The 17500-nt window shown below is 40.8% G+C and overlaps 1 protein-coding gene across 1 annotated transcript in view; it reads left to right on the forward strand.

Annotated features, from left to right (window-relative positions):
• DBH (dopamine beta-hydroxylase) overlaps positions 1-17500 on the forward strand; it is a 110855-nt gene that overhangs the window by 76836 nt on the left and 16519 nt on the right. The window contains exons 7-8 of the mRNA XM_053696239.1: positions 10805-10948; positions 17499-17500. The exon at positions 17499-17500 is cut by the window's right edge and continues 37 nt beyond it. Coding sequence (XP_053552214.1) covers positions 10805-10948; positions 17499-17500 — 146 coding nt within the window. The remainder of the gene's footprint in view (positions 1-10804; positions 10949-17498) is intronic.

A 17500-nucleotide genomic window follows, 5' to 3' on the forward strand; every position in this document is an offset into this window, starting at 1 on the left:
TGTAATCAACAGGAGTTTGAAGCACTCACATGATGGCTATGTTGCTTAGAACATTCCATCTTTGCTGCTGCCATATTGTAACTGTAGAGACATATTGCCATTCTGATGATAATCCTGATGTGAACACTAATGAGTAGAGTGACAGGTGCTGCTGGGCAACGGTCTCCATGGACCGAAAAATCAACGCAGTCTCCTTTGCATGCTTCCACACACTCCACCTGCTGTGAAAGATCTTCAAATGGATCCCAACCGAGACCAGGAAGACTGTCACCCACGCCCTCGTCAGCAGCCGACTGGACTACGGCAACGCACTCTACATCGGCTCCACCATCAAGCTCCAAAAGAGACTTCAGCACATCCAGAACGCCTCAGCCAGACTTATCCTCGACATCCCTCACCAATGCCACATCACCAAACACCTGCAGGACCTGCACTGGCTCCCCATCAACAAAAGAATAACCTTCAAGCTTCTCACGCACGCATTCAAGGCCCTCCACAACATTGGTCCCGAATACATGAACCACGCGTTACCTTCTACACCCCCGCCAGACAACTTTGATCGGCCGACCAAGCCCTCGCAGACATGCCCCGCATCAGGAAAACCACAGCGGGAGGCAGAGCCTTCTCTCACCTGGAAGCCAACACTTGGAACACACTCCCCCTGCACCTCAGACAAGCTACCGCCCTAACTAAGTTCAGAAAGGACCTCAAGACCTGGCTCTTCATTGTTGTCTGTGACTTTTGGGATGATTTGATGCAGCAAGTGACTGTTGCAATTTTAGAAGCAAATATCTGCTATAAAACTAAATTTTAGTATATAGCATTACAGCTGAAATAGCTGATGGGGGTCGCACTGGGATAGAGCTGCTATATTTTTCTTGGGTTCTAATTCAGCAACATCATGGTCCGCGGTGGCATCACTGACTACACACTGATATGGCACATATGCCCTAATGCATTCTGGGAATATGACAAACCATGTTTGAGTTTTTGTGTATTGATGAGAACTACAGATTATTCTGCAGATCCTGTGCAGAGGGCTAATGCACACTCCTACTCACAAACCTCAAAACAATGTATTTATGCAAACCTGGGCATTCTGGGAGTACTTAGCAGATGATTGCTGTACTTGTTCATGCAACACGAGCTGTGATGAATCTTTGATATATATTCATACCAGGGTGCCAGAGATTTGTCTCTTCTTTGATTTACTGTAGTCTTCTTATTACTGAAACACAAGCCTCTCCCTGTTACTGTACTATTATTAATGAAGACAAGAGCAGTGTGTCCTGACGGTGAAGTAACAATGCACAGCTTATGCGGCCAAAACACACACACACATACATACACGCACAAATACATGCGCACACACGTACACACACACACATACACTCACAAATACATACATATGGACATACCTACACACACATACATACACGCACACACACATATATACAAAATACACACACACATACACACATAAACACACATGCACACACACAAACATACGCACATACACGCACACAAACACACATAAACACAGACAGTTCATGTGCACGCACACACACATGCACACACACACACAAACACACATGAACTCACACACACAAACACACATGAACTCACACACACATAAACACACATACACATGCACACACACACATACACATGCATACACACAAACACAAAAATAAAGACAAGATGGAGAGACTACATGCACTAGTAGACAAGATGGAGAGGCTGCATGCAATAGTAGACAAGATGGAGAGGTTACATGCAATAGTAGACAAGATGGAGAGGCTGCATGCAATAGTAGACAAGATGGAGAGGTTACATGCAATAGTAGACAAGATGGAGAGGCTGCATGCAATAGTAGACAAGATGGAGAGGCTGCATGCAATAGTAGACAAGATGGAGAGGTTACATGCAATAGTAGACAAGATGGAGAGGTTACATGCAATAGTAGACAAGATGGAGATGTTACATGCAATAGTAGACAAGATGGAGAGGTTACATGCAATAGTAGACAAGATGGAGAGGTTACATGCAATAGTAGACAAGATGGAGATGTTACATGCAATAGTAGACAAGATGGAGAGGTTACATGCAATAGTAGACAAGATGGAGAGGTTACATGCAATAGTAGACAAGATGGAGAGGCTGCATGCAATAGTAGACAAGATGGAGAGGCTGCATGCAATAGTAGACAAGATGGAGAGGTTACATGCAATAGTAGACAAGATGGAGAGGTTACATGCAATAGTAGACAAGATGGAGAGGTTACATGCAATAGTAGACAAGATGGAGAGGTTACATGCAATAGTAGACAAGATGGAGATGTTACATGAAATAGTAGACAAGATGGAGAGGTTACATGCAATAGTAGACAAGATGGAGATGTTACATGAAATAGTAGACAATATGGAGAGGTTACATGCAATAGTAGACAAGATGGAGATGTTACATGAAATAGTAGACAATATGGAGAGGTTACATGCAATAGTAGACAAGATGGAGATGTTACATGAAATAGTAGACAATATGGAGAGGTTACATGCAATAGTAGACAATATGGAGATGTTACATGCAATAGTAGACAATATGGAGAGGTTACATGCAATAGTAGACAAGATGGAGATGTTACATGAAATAGTAGACAATATGGAGAGGTTACATGCAATAGTAGACAAGATGGAGATGTTACATGAAATAGTAGACAATATGGAGAGGTTACATGCAATAGTAGACAATATGGAGATGTTACATGCAATAGTAGACAATATGGAGATGTTACATGCAATAGTAGACAAGATGGAGATGTTACATGCAATAGTAGACAATATGGAGATGTTACATGCAATAGTAGACAATATGGAGATGTTACATGCAATAGTAGACAAGATGGAGATGTTACATGCAATAGTAGACAATATGGAGATGTTACATGCAATAGTAGACAAGATGGAGATGTTACATGCAATAATAGACAAGATGGTTAGGCTTCATGCAATAGTAGACAAGATGGAGATGTTACATGCAATAGTAGACAAGATGGAGAGGTTACATGCAATAGTAGACAAGATGGAGATGTTACATGCAATAGTAGACAAGATGGAGATGTTACATGCAATAGTAGACAAGATGGAGATGTTACATGAAATAGTAGACAATATGGAGAGGTTACATGCAATAATAGAGAAGATGGAGAGGCTACATGCAATAGTAGACAAGATGGAGAGGCTGCATGCAATAGTAGACAAGATGGAGAGGTTACATGCAATAGTAGACAAGATGGAGAGGCTACATGCAATAGTAGACAAGATGGAGATGTTACATGCAATAGTAGACAAGATGGAGATGTTACATGCAATAGTAGACAAGATGGAGATGTTACATGAAATAGTAGACAATATGGAGAGGTTACATGCAATAATAGAGAAGATGGAGAGGCTACATGCAATAGTAGACAAGATGGAGAGGCTGCATGCAATAGTAGACAAGATGGAGAGGTTACATGCAATAGTAGACAAGATGGAGAGACTACATGCAATAATAGACAAGATGGAGAAGCTGCATGCAATGGTAGACAAGATGGAGAGGCTGCATGTAATAGTAGACAAGATGGAGAGGCTGCATGCAATAGTAGACAAGATGGAGAGGCTGCATGTAATAGTAGACAAGATGGAGAGGCTGCATGCAATAATAGACAAGATGGAGAGGTTACATGCAATAGTAGACAAGATGGAGAGGCTGCATGCAATAGTAGACAAGATGGAGAGGCTGCATGCAATAGTAGACAAGATGGAGAGGTTACATGCAATAGTAGACAAGATGGAGAGGTTACATGCAATAGTAGACAAGATGGAGAGGTTACATGCAATAGTAGACAAGATGGAGAGGCTGCATGCAATAATAGACAAGATGGAGAGGCTGCATGCAATAGTAGACAAGATGGAGAGGTTACATGCAATAGTAGACAAGATGGAGAGGCTGCACGCAATAGTAGACAAGATGGAGAGGCTGCATGCAAAAAGACAAGCTGGAGAGGCGGCATGCAATAATAGACAATATAGAGAGGCTGCATGCAATAGTAGACAAGAAGGAGAGGCTGCATGCAATAGTAGACAAGATGGAGAGGTTACATGCAATAGTAGACAAGATGGAGATGTTACATGAAATAGTAGAGAAGATGGAGAGGCTGCATGCAATAGTAGACAAGATGGAGAGGCTGCATGCAATAGTAGACAATATAAAGATGCTACATGCAATAGTTGACAAAATGGAGAGGCTACATGCAATAGTGGACAAGATGGAGATGCTGCGTGCAATAATAGACAAGATGGAGAGACTACATGCAATAGTAGACAAGATGTAGAGGCTGTGTGCAATAATAGACAAGATGGAGAGGCTGCATGCAATAGTGGACAAGATGGAGAGGCTGCATGCAATAGTAGACAAGATGGATAGGCTGTATGCAATAGTAGACAAGATGGAGATGTTACATGCAATAGTAGACAAGATGGAGAGACTGCATGCAATAGTGGACAAGATGGAGAGGCTGTATGCAATAGTAGACAAGATGGAGATGCTGCGTGCAATAATAGACAAGATGGAGAGACTACATGCAATAGTAGACAAGATGGAGAGGCTGCATGCAATAGTAGACAAGATGGAGAGGCTGCATGCAATAGTGGACAAGATGGAGAGGCTGCGTGCAATAATAGACAAGATGGAGAGACTACATGCAATAGTAGACAAGATGGAGAGGCTGTGTGCAATAATAGACAAGATGGAGAGGCTGCATGCAAAAAGACAAGCTGGAGAGGCGGCATGCAATAATAGACAAGATGGAGAGGCTACATGCAATAGTGGACAAGATGGAGAGGCTGCATGCAAAAAGACAAGCTGGAGAGGCGGCATACAATAAAAGACAAGATGGAGAGGCTACATGCAATAGTAGACAAGCTAGAGAGGTTACATTTAATAGTAGACAAGATGAAGAGGCTGCATGCAATAGTAGACAAGATGGAGAGGCTGCATGCAATAGTAGACAAGATGGAGAGGCTGCATGCAATAGTAGACAAGATGAAGAGGCTGCATGCAATAGTAGACAAGATGGAGAGGCTGCATGCAATAATAGACAATAGACAAGATGGAGAGGCTGCATGCAATAATAGAGAAGATGAAGAGAGTGCATGCAATAGTAGACAAGACGGAGAGGCTGCATGCAATAGTAGACTAGATGGAGAGACTACATGCAATAGTAGACAAGATGGAGAAGTTACATGCAACAATACACAAGATGAAGAGGTTATATGTAATAGTAGACAAGATAGAGATGTTACATGCAATAATAGACAAGATGGTTAGGCTTCATGCAATAGTAGACAAGATGGAGAGGTTACATGCAATAGTAGACAAGATGGAGAGGTTACATGCAATAGTAGACAAGATGGAGATGTTACATGAAATAGTAGACAATATGGAGAGGTTACATGCAATAATAGAGAAGATGGAGAGGCTGCATGCAATAGTAGACAAGATGGAGAGGTTACATGCAATAGTAGACAAGATGGAGATGTTACATGAAATAGTAGACAATATGGAGAGGTTACATGAAATAGTAGAGAAGATGGAGAGGCTGCATGCAATAGTAGACAATATAAAGATGCTACATGCAATAGTAGACAAGATGGAGAGGCTGCATGCAATAGAAGACAAGATGGAGAGGCTGCATGCAATAGAAGACAAGATGGAGAGACTACATACAATAGTAGACAAGATGGAGAGGTTGCATGCAATAGAAGACAAGATGGAGAGACTACATACAATAGTAGACAAGATGGAGAGGTTGCATGCAATAGTAGACAAGATGGAGAGACTACATACAATAGTAGACAAGATGGAGAGGCTGCATGCAATAGTAGACAAGATGGAGAGGCTGCATGCAATAGTAGACAAGATGGAGAGGCTGCATGCAATAGTAAACAGGATGGAGAGATACATGCAATAGTAGACAAGATAGAGATTCTACATGCAATAGTAGATAAGATATAGATGCTACATGCAATAGTAGACAAGATGGAGTGGTTACATGCAATAGTAGACAAGATGGAGAGGTTACAGGCAAAATTTGGAAAACTTATAGCCTCCTTTGGATTCCAGTATACCCAAATCTATCTTTCCTCTCCTGATATCTAATCCTCTTTACTCAACCAGATTTCCCACTGCCTCTCTGCAATTTCCTCTTGGATGTCTTCACACTACCTCCAACTCAATCTGTCTAAAACTGAGCTGCTTTTAATTCCCCTCTCTTCGAGACATCCAACACCTGACATTTCTCTGACGGTTGGAGACTCTATTCTCAACACCTCAACCCCAGGTCCGCTGTCTTGGGGTTGCACTTTAACCCACATATACAAGCACTTACTAAATCCTGCCATTCACACCTACGCAACATTTCCAGAATTCGTCCCTTCCTTACTCAAAAAACTACAAAAATACTTATTCATTCCCTCATTTTGTCACACATTGATTATTGCAATCTACTTCTAACTTCCAAAACACCACCTCTCCTCCCTCCAATCTATTATGAATGCTTCTGCTAGACTCATACACCTAATTTGCTGATTTACATCAGCTGCTCCGCTCTGCCAGACTCTACACTGGCTCCCCATACACTCCAGAATACAATTGAAAGTATTAACCCTAACTTACAAAGCACTCAACAGTCTAACTCCCAACTATATTTCCTCTCTTATCGTGAACTATATTCCCCATCCTGCCCTCTTCGATCAACCTCTGACCTACGTCTCTCCACTCCTGTTATCTCTACATCCCACTCCCATCTCCAAGACTTTGCACGTGCTGCTCCTATCCTCTGGAACTCTCTACCCTGCTCCATAAGACTGTCTCCAACCTTGTATAGCTTCAGATGCTCCTTAAAAACTCACCTATTCAGAGAGGCTTACCATCTCCTCCATCTCTCATCCGAACCAAACTAATACATGCTGCAACTACAACCGATGTAACAAGCTACCCCAACCTTATGTCTCTGCACCCTAAACCTATAGACTGTGAGCTCTCTGGAGCAGGGCCCTCTTCCTCCTGTACTAGATTTGTTTAGTTTTGTTACCTTTTGTATTTTATCACAAATCCTTGTCATTGTATACCCCTATCACTGTACCCAGTGCTACGGAATTTGGCGACGCTATACAAATAAATGATAATAATAATAATAATAATAATAATAGACAAGCTTAAAACTTACTGAAATTCTGAATAATTTTGAATGATGAGAATTTAACATTTTGACTTTCATGACCCTTAAATATAAGATATGATGGAATTTCTTGCTGCAAGATTGGTCATATGTATATTTTAGGTGACTCACAATTCTAATGTGTATAGTGAACCTTTTTGTTAATAAAGGGGCATTGAAGTTCTGTCTGGCAACTGAAAGGTTAAGGATTATCTTAACGAAAACACTCAAGAGACAAAGAAAAAACAATAAGTTAAACAGCTTTATCTGTTTGCTTTGGTAAAGTTTGTTTGCCTCTCCCTAAAGGAAGAACGCACACTGAGACTAGGATACATTTGGGTTTTAACTTGACACGTTGTGTTCAAGCAAAGCTGGAAATGTTTATGAATTATTTAAGCCTTCTGCGCTCAGTGTGGGTTTCACAGGCGGTCTCTTTATCTGTAGCACAGGACGCGGGGGCTGCATATTGAATATTGCCACTGAATTGTCACTAATTCTCAGTAATTCTAACACCTGGGGACTGTCAGCTGCTTTTTCTGCAATGGCTTCACTTTGTTCATTCAAACAATGATTCCTGGCTCTGATTGTGAAGGTAAAAGCCTGCAGAGGGCTATAGCCCACACCAATTATACAAAACGTAACTCTTTAGTGTCTGCTAGACCAGACAACACACCTCAAGGGCTCTGTGCTGCAGAGGGCTATAGCCCACACCAATTATACAAAACGTAACTCTTTAGTGTCTGCTAGAGCAGACAACACACCTCAAGGGCTCTGTGCTGCAGAGGGCTATAGCCCACACCAATTATACAAAACGTAACTCTTTAGTGTCTGCTAGAGCAGACAACACACCTCAAGGGCTCTGTGCTGCAGAGGGCAAGGTTACCAGAAAAGGTATTGGTATGTAGTCTGAAGGGGCATTAGTCATTTTATATGCTTCAGACATAACTGCCATGCAAACGTCTGCATGTTTTAAATATTTGTATTGTTTTGCACACCAGGAACACACTCCTTGAAATTCCTATGGAGTGTGTTTATCTTATCTCCTTTGTGGTACCCAATTAAGAAACAGATATCAATGAGTTTCAGCCCTGATCAACCAATCACTGTGCAGTCACTTGGTTTCACTACAATATTTTCATCACTTCACTCTGTTTGCCACATTTCAGCACAAACCCTCCTCTGCTTCCAGATAGATAATCTGTACTAAATTCACATGTACTGCAGGGCAATTAAAGGTACAAATGGAAAATGCTCTAATGTGTTACAGCCTTTTATTATTGTACTACTGGTTGCATGTAACTATGTGTTTAACACATGCAAATGGTAGTCTGTTCCAGAGCTGCAATGTACTAATGGGAGCTAGCTGAACACATCCAAAGAGCAAATGACAAGAGACATGTATGTGCAGTCACCAGCTAGTTCCCACTAGCGCATTGCTGCCCTCTCAACAAAGGATACTTAAGAGAATAAAGCAAATGTAATAATAGAAATAAACTGTTCAACCTGATTTGTGAATGGAACAATTGGGGGGTTTGTGTTCATAGACACCAGCGCTGTAACATAACCATAGTCCAGCCTCTCCAGGGGCAGTTAAAAAACTACAATTATCACGGTTAGACTTGAAACCCACAAATGTTCTTTATGATAGAGCAGCAATTTTAAACAACAATCTAATTTGCTTATATTATCAAATATACTTTACTCTCTTTGTATCTTTTACTAAAAAGCAGTGGGGGGAAGCTCAGGAGCGTGCAGGTGTCTAGAGCACTATATGGCAGCAGTTTTGCAAGAATGTTATCCATTTGCAAGATAGCAGCACTATTTCCTGCTATATAGTGCTCCAGGCGCCTACCCAGGTATCTCTTAAAGGCACATAATACTCATATGCTAAATCACTTGAAACTGATGCAGTATAACTGTAAAAAGCTGACAGGAAAATATCACCTGAGCATCTCTATGTAAAAAAGGAAGATATTTTACCTCTCAATCTCCTCAGCTCAGCAGAGTAAGTTCTGTGTAAAAAGTTATACTTCACCTGCTCCCAGCTGCAGGTAAAAAAAATGAAGAAATGAACAGCAGCCAATCAGCATCAGCAGTAATGAGGTCATGAACTCTTACTGTGATCTCATGAGATTTGACTTAACTCTCATGAGATTTCATAGTAAGCTTCCTTTACCTGATTGGTGAAATAATATGAGAGTTCACAAAGCTCATCCCTTCAGTTGTCCCGGGACAGACACACTAAAATGCTGCTTAGAAATCCTTTACAATGGGAGGTGGCTACTGAGGAACTTTTGAGGTAAAATATATTTCTTTTTTACATAGAGATGTTCAGGTGATATTTTCTAGTCAGCTTTTTACAGCTATGCTGCATCACTTTCAAGTGTTTAAACATTTGGGTATTATGGCCCTTTAAACACAGAATAACAAGGGAACAAAGCACATTTTATACTACAAGTAAATTGGAAATCTTTTTTAAATCGTATGCTCTGTCTGAATCACAAAAGAACATTTTTGGGTTTCATGTCCTTAAATTACCAGAAAAGCAGACAAAATAAAGTGAATTACCATTTTTCAATATGCACGATTAAATATATTAATAGGGAATTCAAATTTGACCTATAAAATGTTTAATTAAAGGGACACTGAACCCAAAATTTTTCTTTTGTGATTCAGATAGAGCATGAATTTTTAAGCAACTTTCTAATTTACTCCTATTATCAAATTTTCTTTATTCTCTTGGTATCTTTATTTGAAATGCAAGAATCTAAGTTTAGATGCCGGCCCATTTTGGTGAACAACCTGGGTTGTCCGTGCTGATTGGTGCAACAAATCCATCCACCAATCAAAAAGTGCTGTCCAGAGTCCTTAACCCAAAAAAGCTTAGATGTCCCTTTTTCATTTGAGGATTTTCTATTTCTCAGAACTTCAAATGCACCTGCTGCCTTCTTGAGGCTAACCCTGCTACATATATGTCCCTAATTAGCTTTCACTGATACCCACTGCAACAAAATGTACTTTATGACTGTGTTTAGCCTTGTTGTCTGCAGACTAAAGCTCAGATTGGCTCCTGCAAATAAGGCAAAAAGTGGGTGGAGTTTGAATATTGAAAGCCAATTGCTGTAAAGAGGAGGTTTTACAAACGTTAAGACCTGGCTGATATGTTATTCTATAGCAACACAACAGAGCTGTCTGGTAATTACAAGGTGTTTACTGGCCCTTTAAGAAGGCGGCACAACAAACTACACCTTTGTAACATTGTAAAAATGACTTAGCAAACTAATAGGTGCTGAGAATAGGTTATTAAAAGTGCATTTATTATGTAGATCTGCACAGCTCACGTACATTGTCAGTCAATAGGGAATCAGTGGTGAAACGGCACTGTGTTAAGCTATGAGAGGAGCAACTGTCAATAAAATATCCTTATAAATAAATCTCACGTGACATCAGTAAGCTTTTTATCTTGTGTATTGTGTAAAGGCTTCCCCTGATCCTCGCTATACACAGTGAGAAGATCACTAACATATTTTGTTATTTCCCCAGGCTCTCCCGCCGCGCGGCATTCACATCTTCGCCTCTCAGCTACACACACACCTGGCTGGCAGAGCTGTTGTCACCACCTTAGCCCGCAGGGGCAGGGAGGTGCAAATACTAAATGAGGATAAGCACTACAGCGCGGAGTTCCAGGTAGGTACCTGCTCGGTTTAGCACAAGGTGATTCTACTTGTATTATACCCATGTGATGCAGAAGAACGGCACAAGTGGGGGTGATTCTGGTTGGGGTTCTCGTCTTCTACAAATTATTTTCACTTTTCTTATTTAAAGGGAAATGAAAGTAAAAATTAAAGGGACATAAAAAACATTTTTTTCTCTCTCTGTGATTTAGACAGAACATATGATTTTAAACAATGTTCCATTTTACTTCTATTATCCAATATGCTTAGTTCTCTTGGTATCCTTTATTGAAAAGTATACCTAGGTAGGCTCATGAGCTGAGAGCTAGCTGCTGATTGGGGGCTGCACATATATGCCTCTTTTCATTGGCTTACTGATATGTTCAGCTAGCTCCCAGTAGTGCATTGCGGCTACTTCCACAAAGAATACTAAGAGAATGAAGACAATTTGATAAATAAAAAAAAAGAAAATTGGGAAGTTGCTTAAACATGTATCATCACCTTGTGATGTTGGGTTTCATGTCCCTTCAAACTGTCTTAGGTCAGATAGAGCAGCAATGTTAATTTACTTCTATCATCAAATGTATTTGTGATTATTGCTTTATTTATCAGTAAAGTTCAAGTTAAACTTTTATGATTCAGAGTGTGATATTTGACATAACTTTCCAGTTTACTACTATAATCCTTTGTTGAAAATCATACCTAGGTATGCTCAAGAACAGCTTTACCTTAATTATTTAGCATCCTCCCTCTGCTGCTCTGATGGTGCATGCTACTGCTGATTCTGGTCTGAGGGGTGGGGCTAAGCAGTATTGGGCAGCAGCAGTCAGTCACATGGTCTAAGGGGTGGAGCTAAGCAGTATTATCAGCTGCAGTCAGTCACATGGTCTAAGGGGTGGGACTAAGCAGTATTGTCAGCAACAATCACATGGTCTAAGGGGTGTGACTAAAAAGTATTGGCAGCAGCAGTCACATGGTCTAAGGGGTGTGGCTAAGCAGTATTATCAGCAGCAGTTAGTCACATGGTCTAAGGGGTGGAGCTAAGCAGTATTATCAGCTGCAGTCAGTCACATGGTCTAAGGGGTGGGACTAAGCAGTATTGTCAGCAGCAGTCAGTCACATGGTCTAAGGGGTGGGACTAAGCAGTATTATCAGCAGCAGTTAGTCACATGGTCTAAGGGGTGGAGCTAAGCAGTATTATCAGCTGCAGTCAGTCACATGGTCTAAGGGGTGGGACTAAGCAGTATTGTCAGCAGCAGTCAGTCACATGGTCTAAGGTGTGGGACTAAGCAGTATTATCAGCAGCAGTTAGTCACATGGTCTAAGGGGGGGAGCTAAGCAGTATTATCATCAGCAGTCAGTCACATGGTCTAAGGGGTGGGACTAAGCAGTATTGTCAGCAGCAGTCAGATGGTCTAAGGGGTGGGACTAAGCAGTATTGTCAGCAGCAGTCAGTCACATGGTCTAAGGGGTGGGACTAAGCAGTATTGTCAGCAGCAGTCAGTCACATGGTCTAAGGGGTGGGACTAAGAAGTATTATCAGCAGCAGTCAGTCACATGGTCTAAGGGGTTGTATACCTCCCAACATTTGTGGCTCAGAATAAGGGACACCCATTTTGTGGGTGGAGCTGTGTTGGGAGGGATCATGATTGGTTAGTGGGTTGAATTCTGGTGATCTGTGGGTGTGTCAGGGCAGTTTGTGGGTGTTCCGTGTGTGGGGTTAAGGGAAATTCTGTAAAGAGGGATATTGCTTTCTTAGAGGAACAGAGCTCAGAAACATGGGCTGTCCCTATCAAATAGGGACATTTAGGAGGTCTGGGTGTAAATAAGCAGTATTGTCAGCAGCAGTCAGTCACATTGTCTAAGGGGTGGGACTAAGCAGTATTGTTAGCGGCAGTCAGTCACATGGTCTAAGGGGTGGGACTAAGCAGCATTGTTAGCGGCAGTCAGTCACATAGTCTAAGGGGTGGGACTAAGCAGTATTGTAAGCGGCAGTCAGTCACGTGGTCTAAGGGGTGTGACTAAGCAGTATTGTTAGCGGCATTCAGTCACATGGTCTAATAGGTGTGACTAAGCAGCATTAATAGCGGCAGTCAGTCACATGGTCTAAGGGGTGTGACTAAGCAGTATTGTTAGTGGCATTCAGTTTCATGGTCTAAGAGGTGTGACTAAGCAGCATTAATAGCGGCAGTCAGTCACATGGTCTAAGGGGTGGGACTAAGCAGTATTGTAAGCGGCAGTCAGTCACGTGGTCTAAGGGGTGTGACTAAGCAGTATTGTTAGCGGCATTCAGTCACATGGTCTAATAGGTGTGACTAAGCAGCATTAATAGCGGCAGTCAGTCACATGGTCTAAGGGGTGTGACTAAGCAGTATTGTTAGCGGCATTCTGTCACATGGTCTAATAGGTGTGACTAAGCAGCATTAATAGCGGCAGTCAGTCACATGGTCTAAGGGGTGGGACTAAGCAGTATTGTTAGCGGCATTCTGTCACATGGTCTAATAGGTGTGACTAAGCAGCATTAATAGCGGCAGTCAGTCACATGGTCTAATAGGTGTGACTAAGCAGCATTAATAGCGGCAGTCAGTCACATGGTCTAAGGGGTGTGACTAAGCAGTATTGTTAGCGGCATTCTGTCACATGGTCTAATAGGTGTGACTAAGCAGCATTAATAACGGCAGTCAGTCACATGGTCTAAGGGGTGTGAATAAGCAGCATTAATAGCGGCAGTCAGTCACATGGTCTAAGGGGTGTGACTAAGCAGCATTAATAGCGGCAGTCAGTCACATGGTCTAAGGGGTGTGACTAAGCAGCATTAATAGCGGCAGTCAGTCACATGGTCTAAGGGGTGTGAATAAGCTGCACTGGACAGCAGCAATTAGTCAGTACATTCAGGGCTTTGAGCTTTGAATATGCTACAATACACATATATAAGGGATATAATGCTTAGGTTAATCATCAATAACTAAAAATGAATCTAATTATTATATAAACTAGACATATACATTCTACTTCAGTCACACCTTTTTTTCTCATTATCTCCATGGTACTTGATCATTTTTCTTTGCTGATTCCCATTTACCAATGTCTATAATCAGCCAATGTCTATAATCAGCCAATGTCTATAATCAGCCAATGTCTATAATCAGCCAATGTCTATAATCAGCCAATGTCTATAATCAGCCAATGTCTATAATCAGCCAATGTCTAATTGCCACTGTGTCTGGTTGTCTTTCCCTCTTCGCTCCCCAAAGCACAATTATACATCCCCTGGGTCCTTAAGGTAGTCAATCCCAGCCCTCTGGCTCGGTGGTCAACAAGATAAATATGATTTTTATTAATAGCTACAATGAAGTTATTCATTTCACTTGCTACTTAATAGGAAATCACAAGAGAACAAAATAAGTATCTATCGCTGAAATCCAACTTATTTGACTAACGATTATTACCCAAAATTAACTTCTTTTAAAAACAAAATCATTAAAAAAAATTATTTTTATAAAAACAGCTACATCAGATAGTTTGGGGCCGAATTATCAATTGGCATACGCTGTTGGCATTTAGCATTGCACAAGCAGTTCTGGTTTGTGCAATGCCGCCCCCTGCAGAGGCCGCTAGCAGGGGGTGTCAATCAACCCGATCGTATGCGATCGGGCGGATTGATGTCCGCAGCCTCAGAGCAGGCGGACGAGTTAAGGAGCAGCAGTCTTAAGACTGCTGTTTCTTAAAGGGACAGTCAACACCAGATTTTTTGTTGTTTTAAAAGATAGATAATCCCTTAATTACCAATTCCCCAGTTTTGCATAACCAACACAGTTATAACTATACATGTTTTACCTCTGTACTTACCTTGTATCTAAGCCTCATCAGACTGCCCCCGTATTTCAGTTATTTTGACAGACTTGCATTTTAGCCAATCAGAGCTGTCTCCATGGTAAATTCACGTGCATGAGCTCAATGTTATCTATATGAAATGTGTGAACTAATGCCCTCTAGTGGTGAAAAACTATCAAAATGCATTTAGATTAGAGGCGGCCTTCAAGCTCTAAAAAATTAGCATATGAACCTCCTAGGTTTAGCTTTCAACTAAGAATACCAAGAGAACAAAGCAAAATTGCTGATAAAAGTAAATTGGAAAGTTCATTCCCTATTTGAAACATGAAAGGGTTTTTTGGACTTGACTGTCCCTTTAACTCCTGTTTCCGGAGAGCCTGAAGGTTCGCGCGGAAACAGCTGCATCAAGCTCTGTGTTAAATTGTGTAATCCCTTTTGTTCTGGTTGTTCATATTTAAAGTGTAAAAATGTTTTATAGAAATAGAAATGCTTAAAAACAGAACGGCAGAAAGAGGTGTTGGTAATAGTCCTAGTTCTGCTGTCTATTGGAATAGGAAGCTGATAAGGGGCTAGATTCATAAATACTCGTTAGGCTGCCGTGGAGCTAAGCTGATAATTAACATCATGTATGAAATGAATGGAGGCTTTACATATCCTATCTATTGTTTTGTTACTGAGTCCCTACCACTAGCATCTATAGCTGTGCTAAGTAGACTAATACATGATATCGCACACAAACAAACTAGAACCGATAACAATGCGCACAAGCAATCATTACAACCACAACATATAGGACACTCGCCTACAAAATGAGTGTCTGTAATTGTAGAATATTTGCATGTCTGTTTTATAAGGGTAAAGTAGTCTGGCTGGTAAGAACGAGAGGCGTCGCTGAAACTTTACAGATCCCAAAAAGGGGCTGGCAGTGAGTGTCCCTGGGGGTTCTTGAGGGGGGATTTTTTCCCTACACCTTGTCCCAGCATGCGGAATTTCCCTTGTGGAGGACCTCGTCTCACATCTGTGTCTCTCTATTTGAAAGCTGTCTTTTTTTCTTTTATTACTCTTCTACTTTTTTTAAAGTTTTATTATTGTTTTATAGACAGTGTTTTTTGTTTTTGTTTGTTTTGTAATTACATGGCTCAAAGGCGAGAGCTCACTTAAAGTGCAGCCGCCATTGTTGAGCGCTGGCTCCGCCTCTGTTTTTGTTTGTTTTGTAACGATTTTAATGCATCTTTGTGACGCCAGTTTTCTTGACAGTGGAACTTGTTCTTTGCAGTGAACAGAAAACAGGTCCATTACTCGTAGCTTTATTCACAGTCACTACTCTGATAATAGTACAAATCTTTATAAATTCTGCAGTTTTCAAGTGGTCACAGTGAGTTTTTTCAGTGAGATATTAGTTTTACAAATGGAATGGAATCTAGGCACTTGGACAGCGGTAGCTTCTAGCTATACGTGAAGTAAAGCCATCATCTCATCTTGCAGATGTTAACCAGCGTCACAACTGTAGCTCGCTGAAGTCAGAGATAAACTTCAGGTAGATTCAAAACGATGTGCCGCACAGATTTTCCTCCAGTTTGTGCGTATGGCCCCAGCCATGCGCCTATTGTTAGGCTTATTCAAAAAGCAATGCTACCATTAAACCACAAGCAGTAGCTCCCATGTATGGATGTAAAAAAACACATCTTAGTGCTATACGTGAAAGGCGACAAATGCTTGTATCTTTGCAAGGAAACCACTAGTTTGTCCGTTTATAATTAGTTTTTATTCAGATTTTATTGGGGAAAATAATATTTTATGTATGGTATGTAAACAGGTGTCCAGTTATATGTAATAGGGTTCTCAGGTGAAGAATTATGGCATAAAAAACATGTAGATACTTCAGTGTGCTGCACTGTCTTGGCTTTATGTCCTATTGTGTATAACCAAGTACTGTAGCACACATATGGAGACATTTTCTAGTGTGATTAAGCGCAGAGTTATGTGACTGAGACAAGTCTGCTTGATCCATTTCACACAATGTTCAAGATTGCAAGTGGTGCAATATTTATCGCTCCTCATCGCGCGCTAACTGCGCTACATGTAAGCATTTTGCTTCTGACTTTACCCATAACATATATATGTAATTATGTGTATGTGTGTGTGTGTATATATATATATATATATATATATATATGTATGTATATGTCTAGGGTGATTACATAAGCCTGTGCACCCTTCACTTGTTCCCAGTTTGTTGGATTGAGAGCTTGCATTGTGTGGCTGTGTAGGGACTCAGGTTTTGGAAGAGACCTTGACGTGGTACCTCGGCTTATCCCATTTGGCAAGATGCGGTAACTAAATCTTCCATTTTTGCTTTTAATCTTAACTGAGAGCTTATAAGTGAGTGCTGGACTTTCTCTGTGTGCTATATATATATTTTATACACACACACATATAAACACATACAGTACATACATATTCAAATATATATAAGATTAAATACAGAAATAAAGATACTATCATGGTAAAACTTCTAAGTGTGTTACAATCTAATTAAAAACAAACGATCACTTTAAATCCGTCCTAGCAGCTTTAGTTACTGATTTATGTGGTATAATTAGTTATACAAATATATGCTAATGAGTATGGCCGGTATTTTTTTCTACAGAAAAGTTTGCAACCCTATATGTCTGAATCAGTTCTACATTACAGAATGTAATCATTCATATTTATTTTTGAACCTGCAGGA

Source organism: Bombina bombina, chromosome 12 (assembly GCF_027579735.1).
Source record: "Bombina bombina isolate aBomBom1 chromosome 12, aBomBom1.pri, whole genome shotgun sequence".
NCBI classification, from domain to species: domain Eukaryota; kingdom Metazoa; phylum Chordata; class Amphibia; order Anura; family Bombinatoridae; genus Bombina; species Bombina bombina.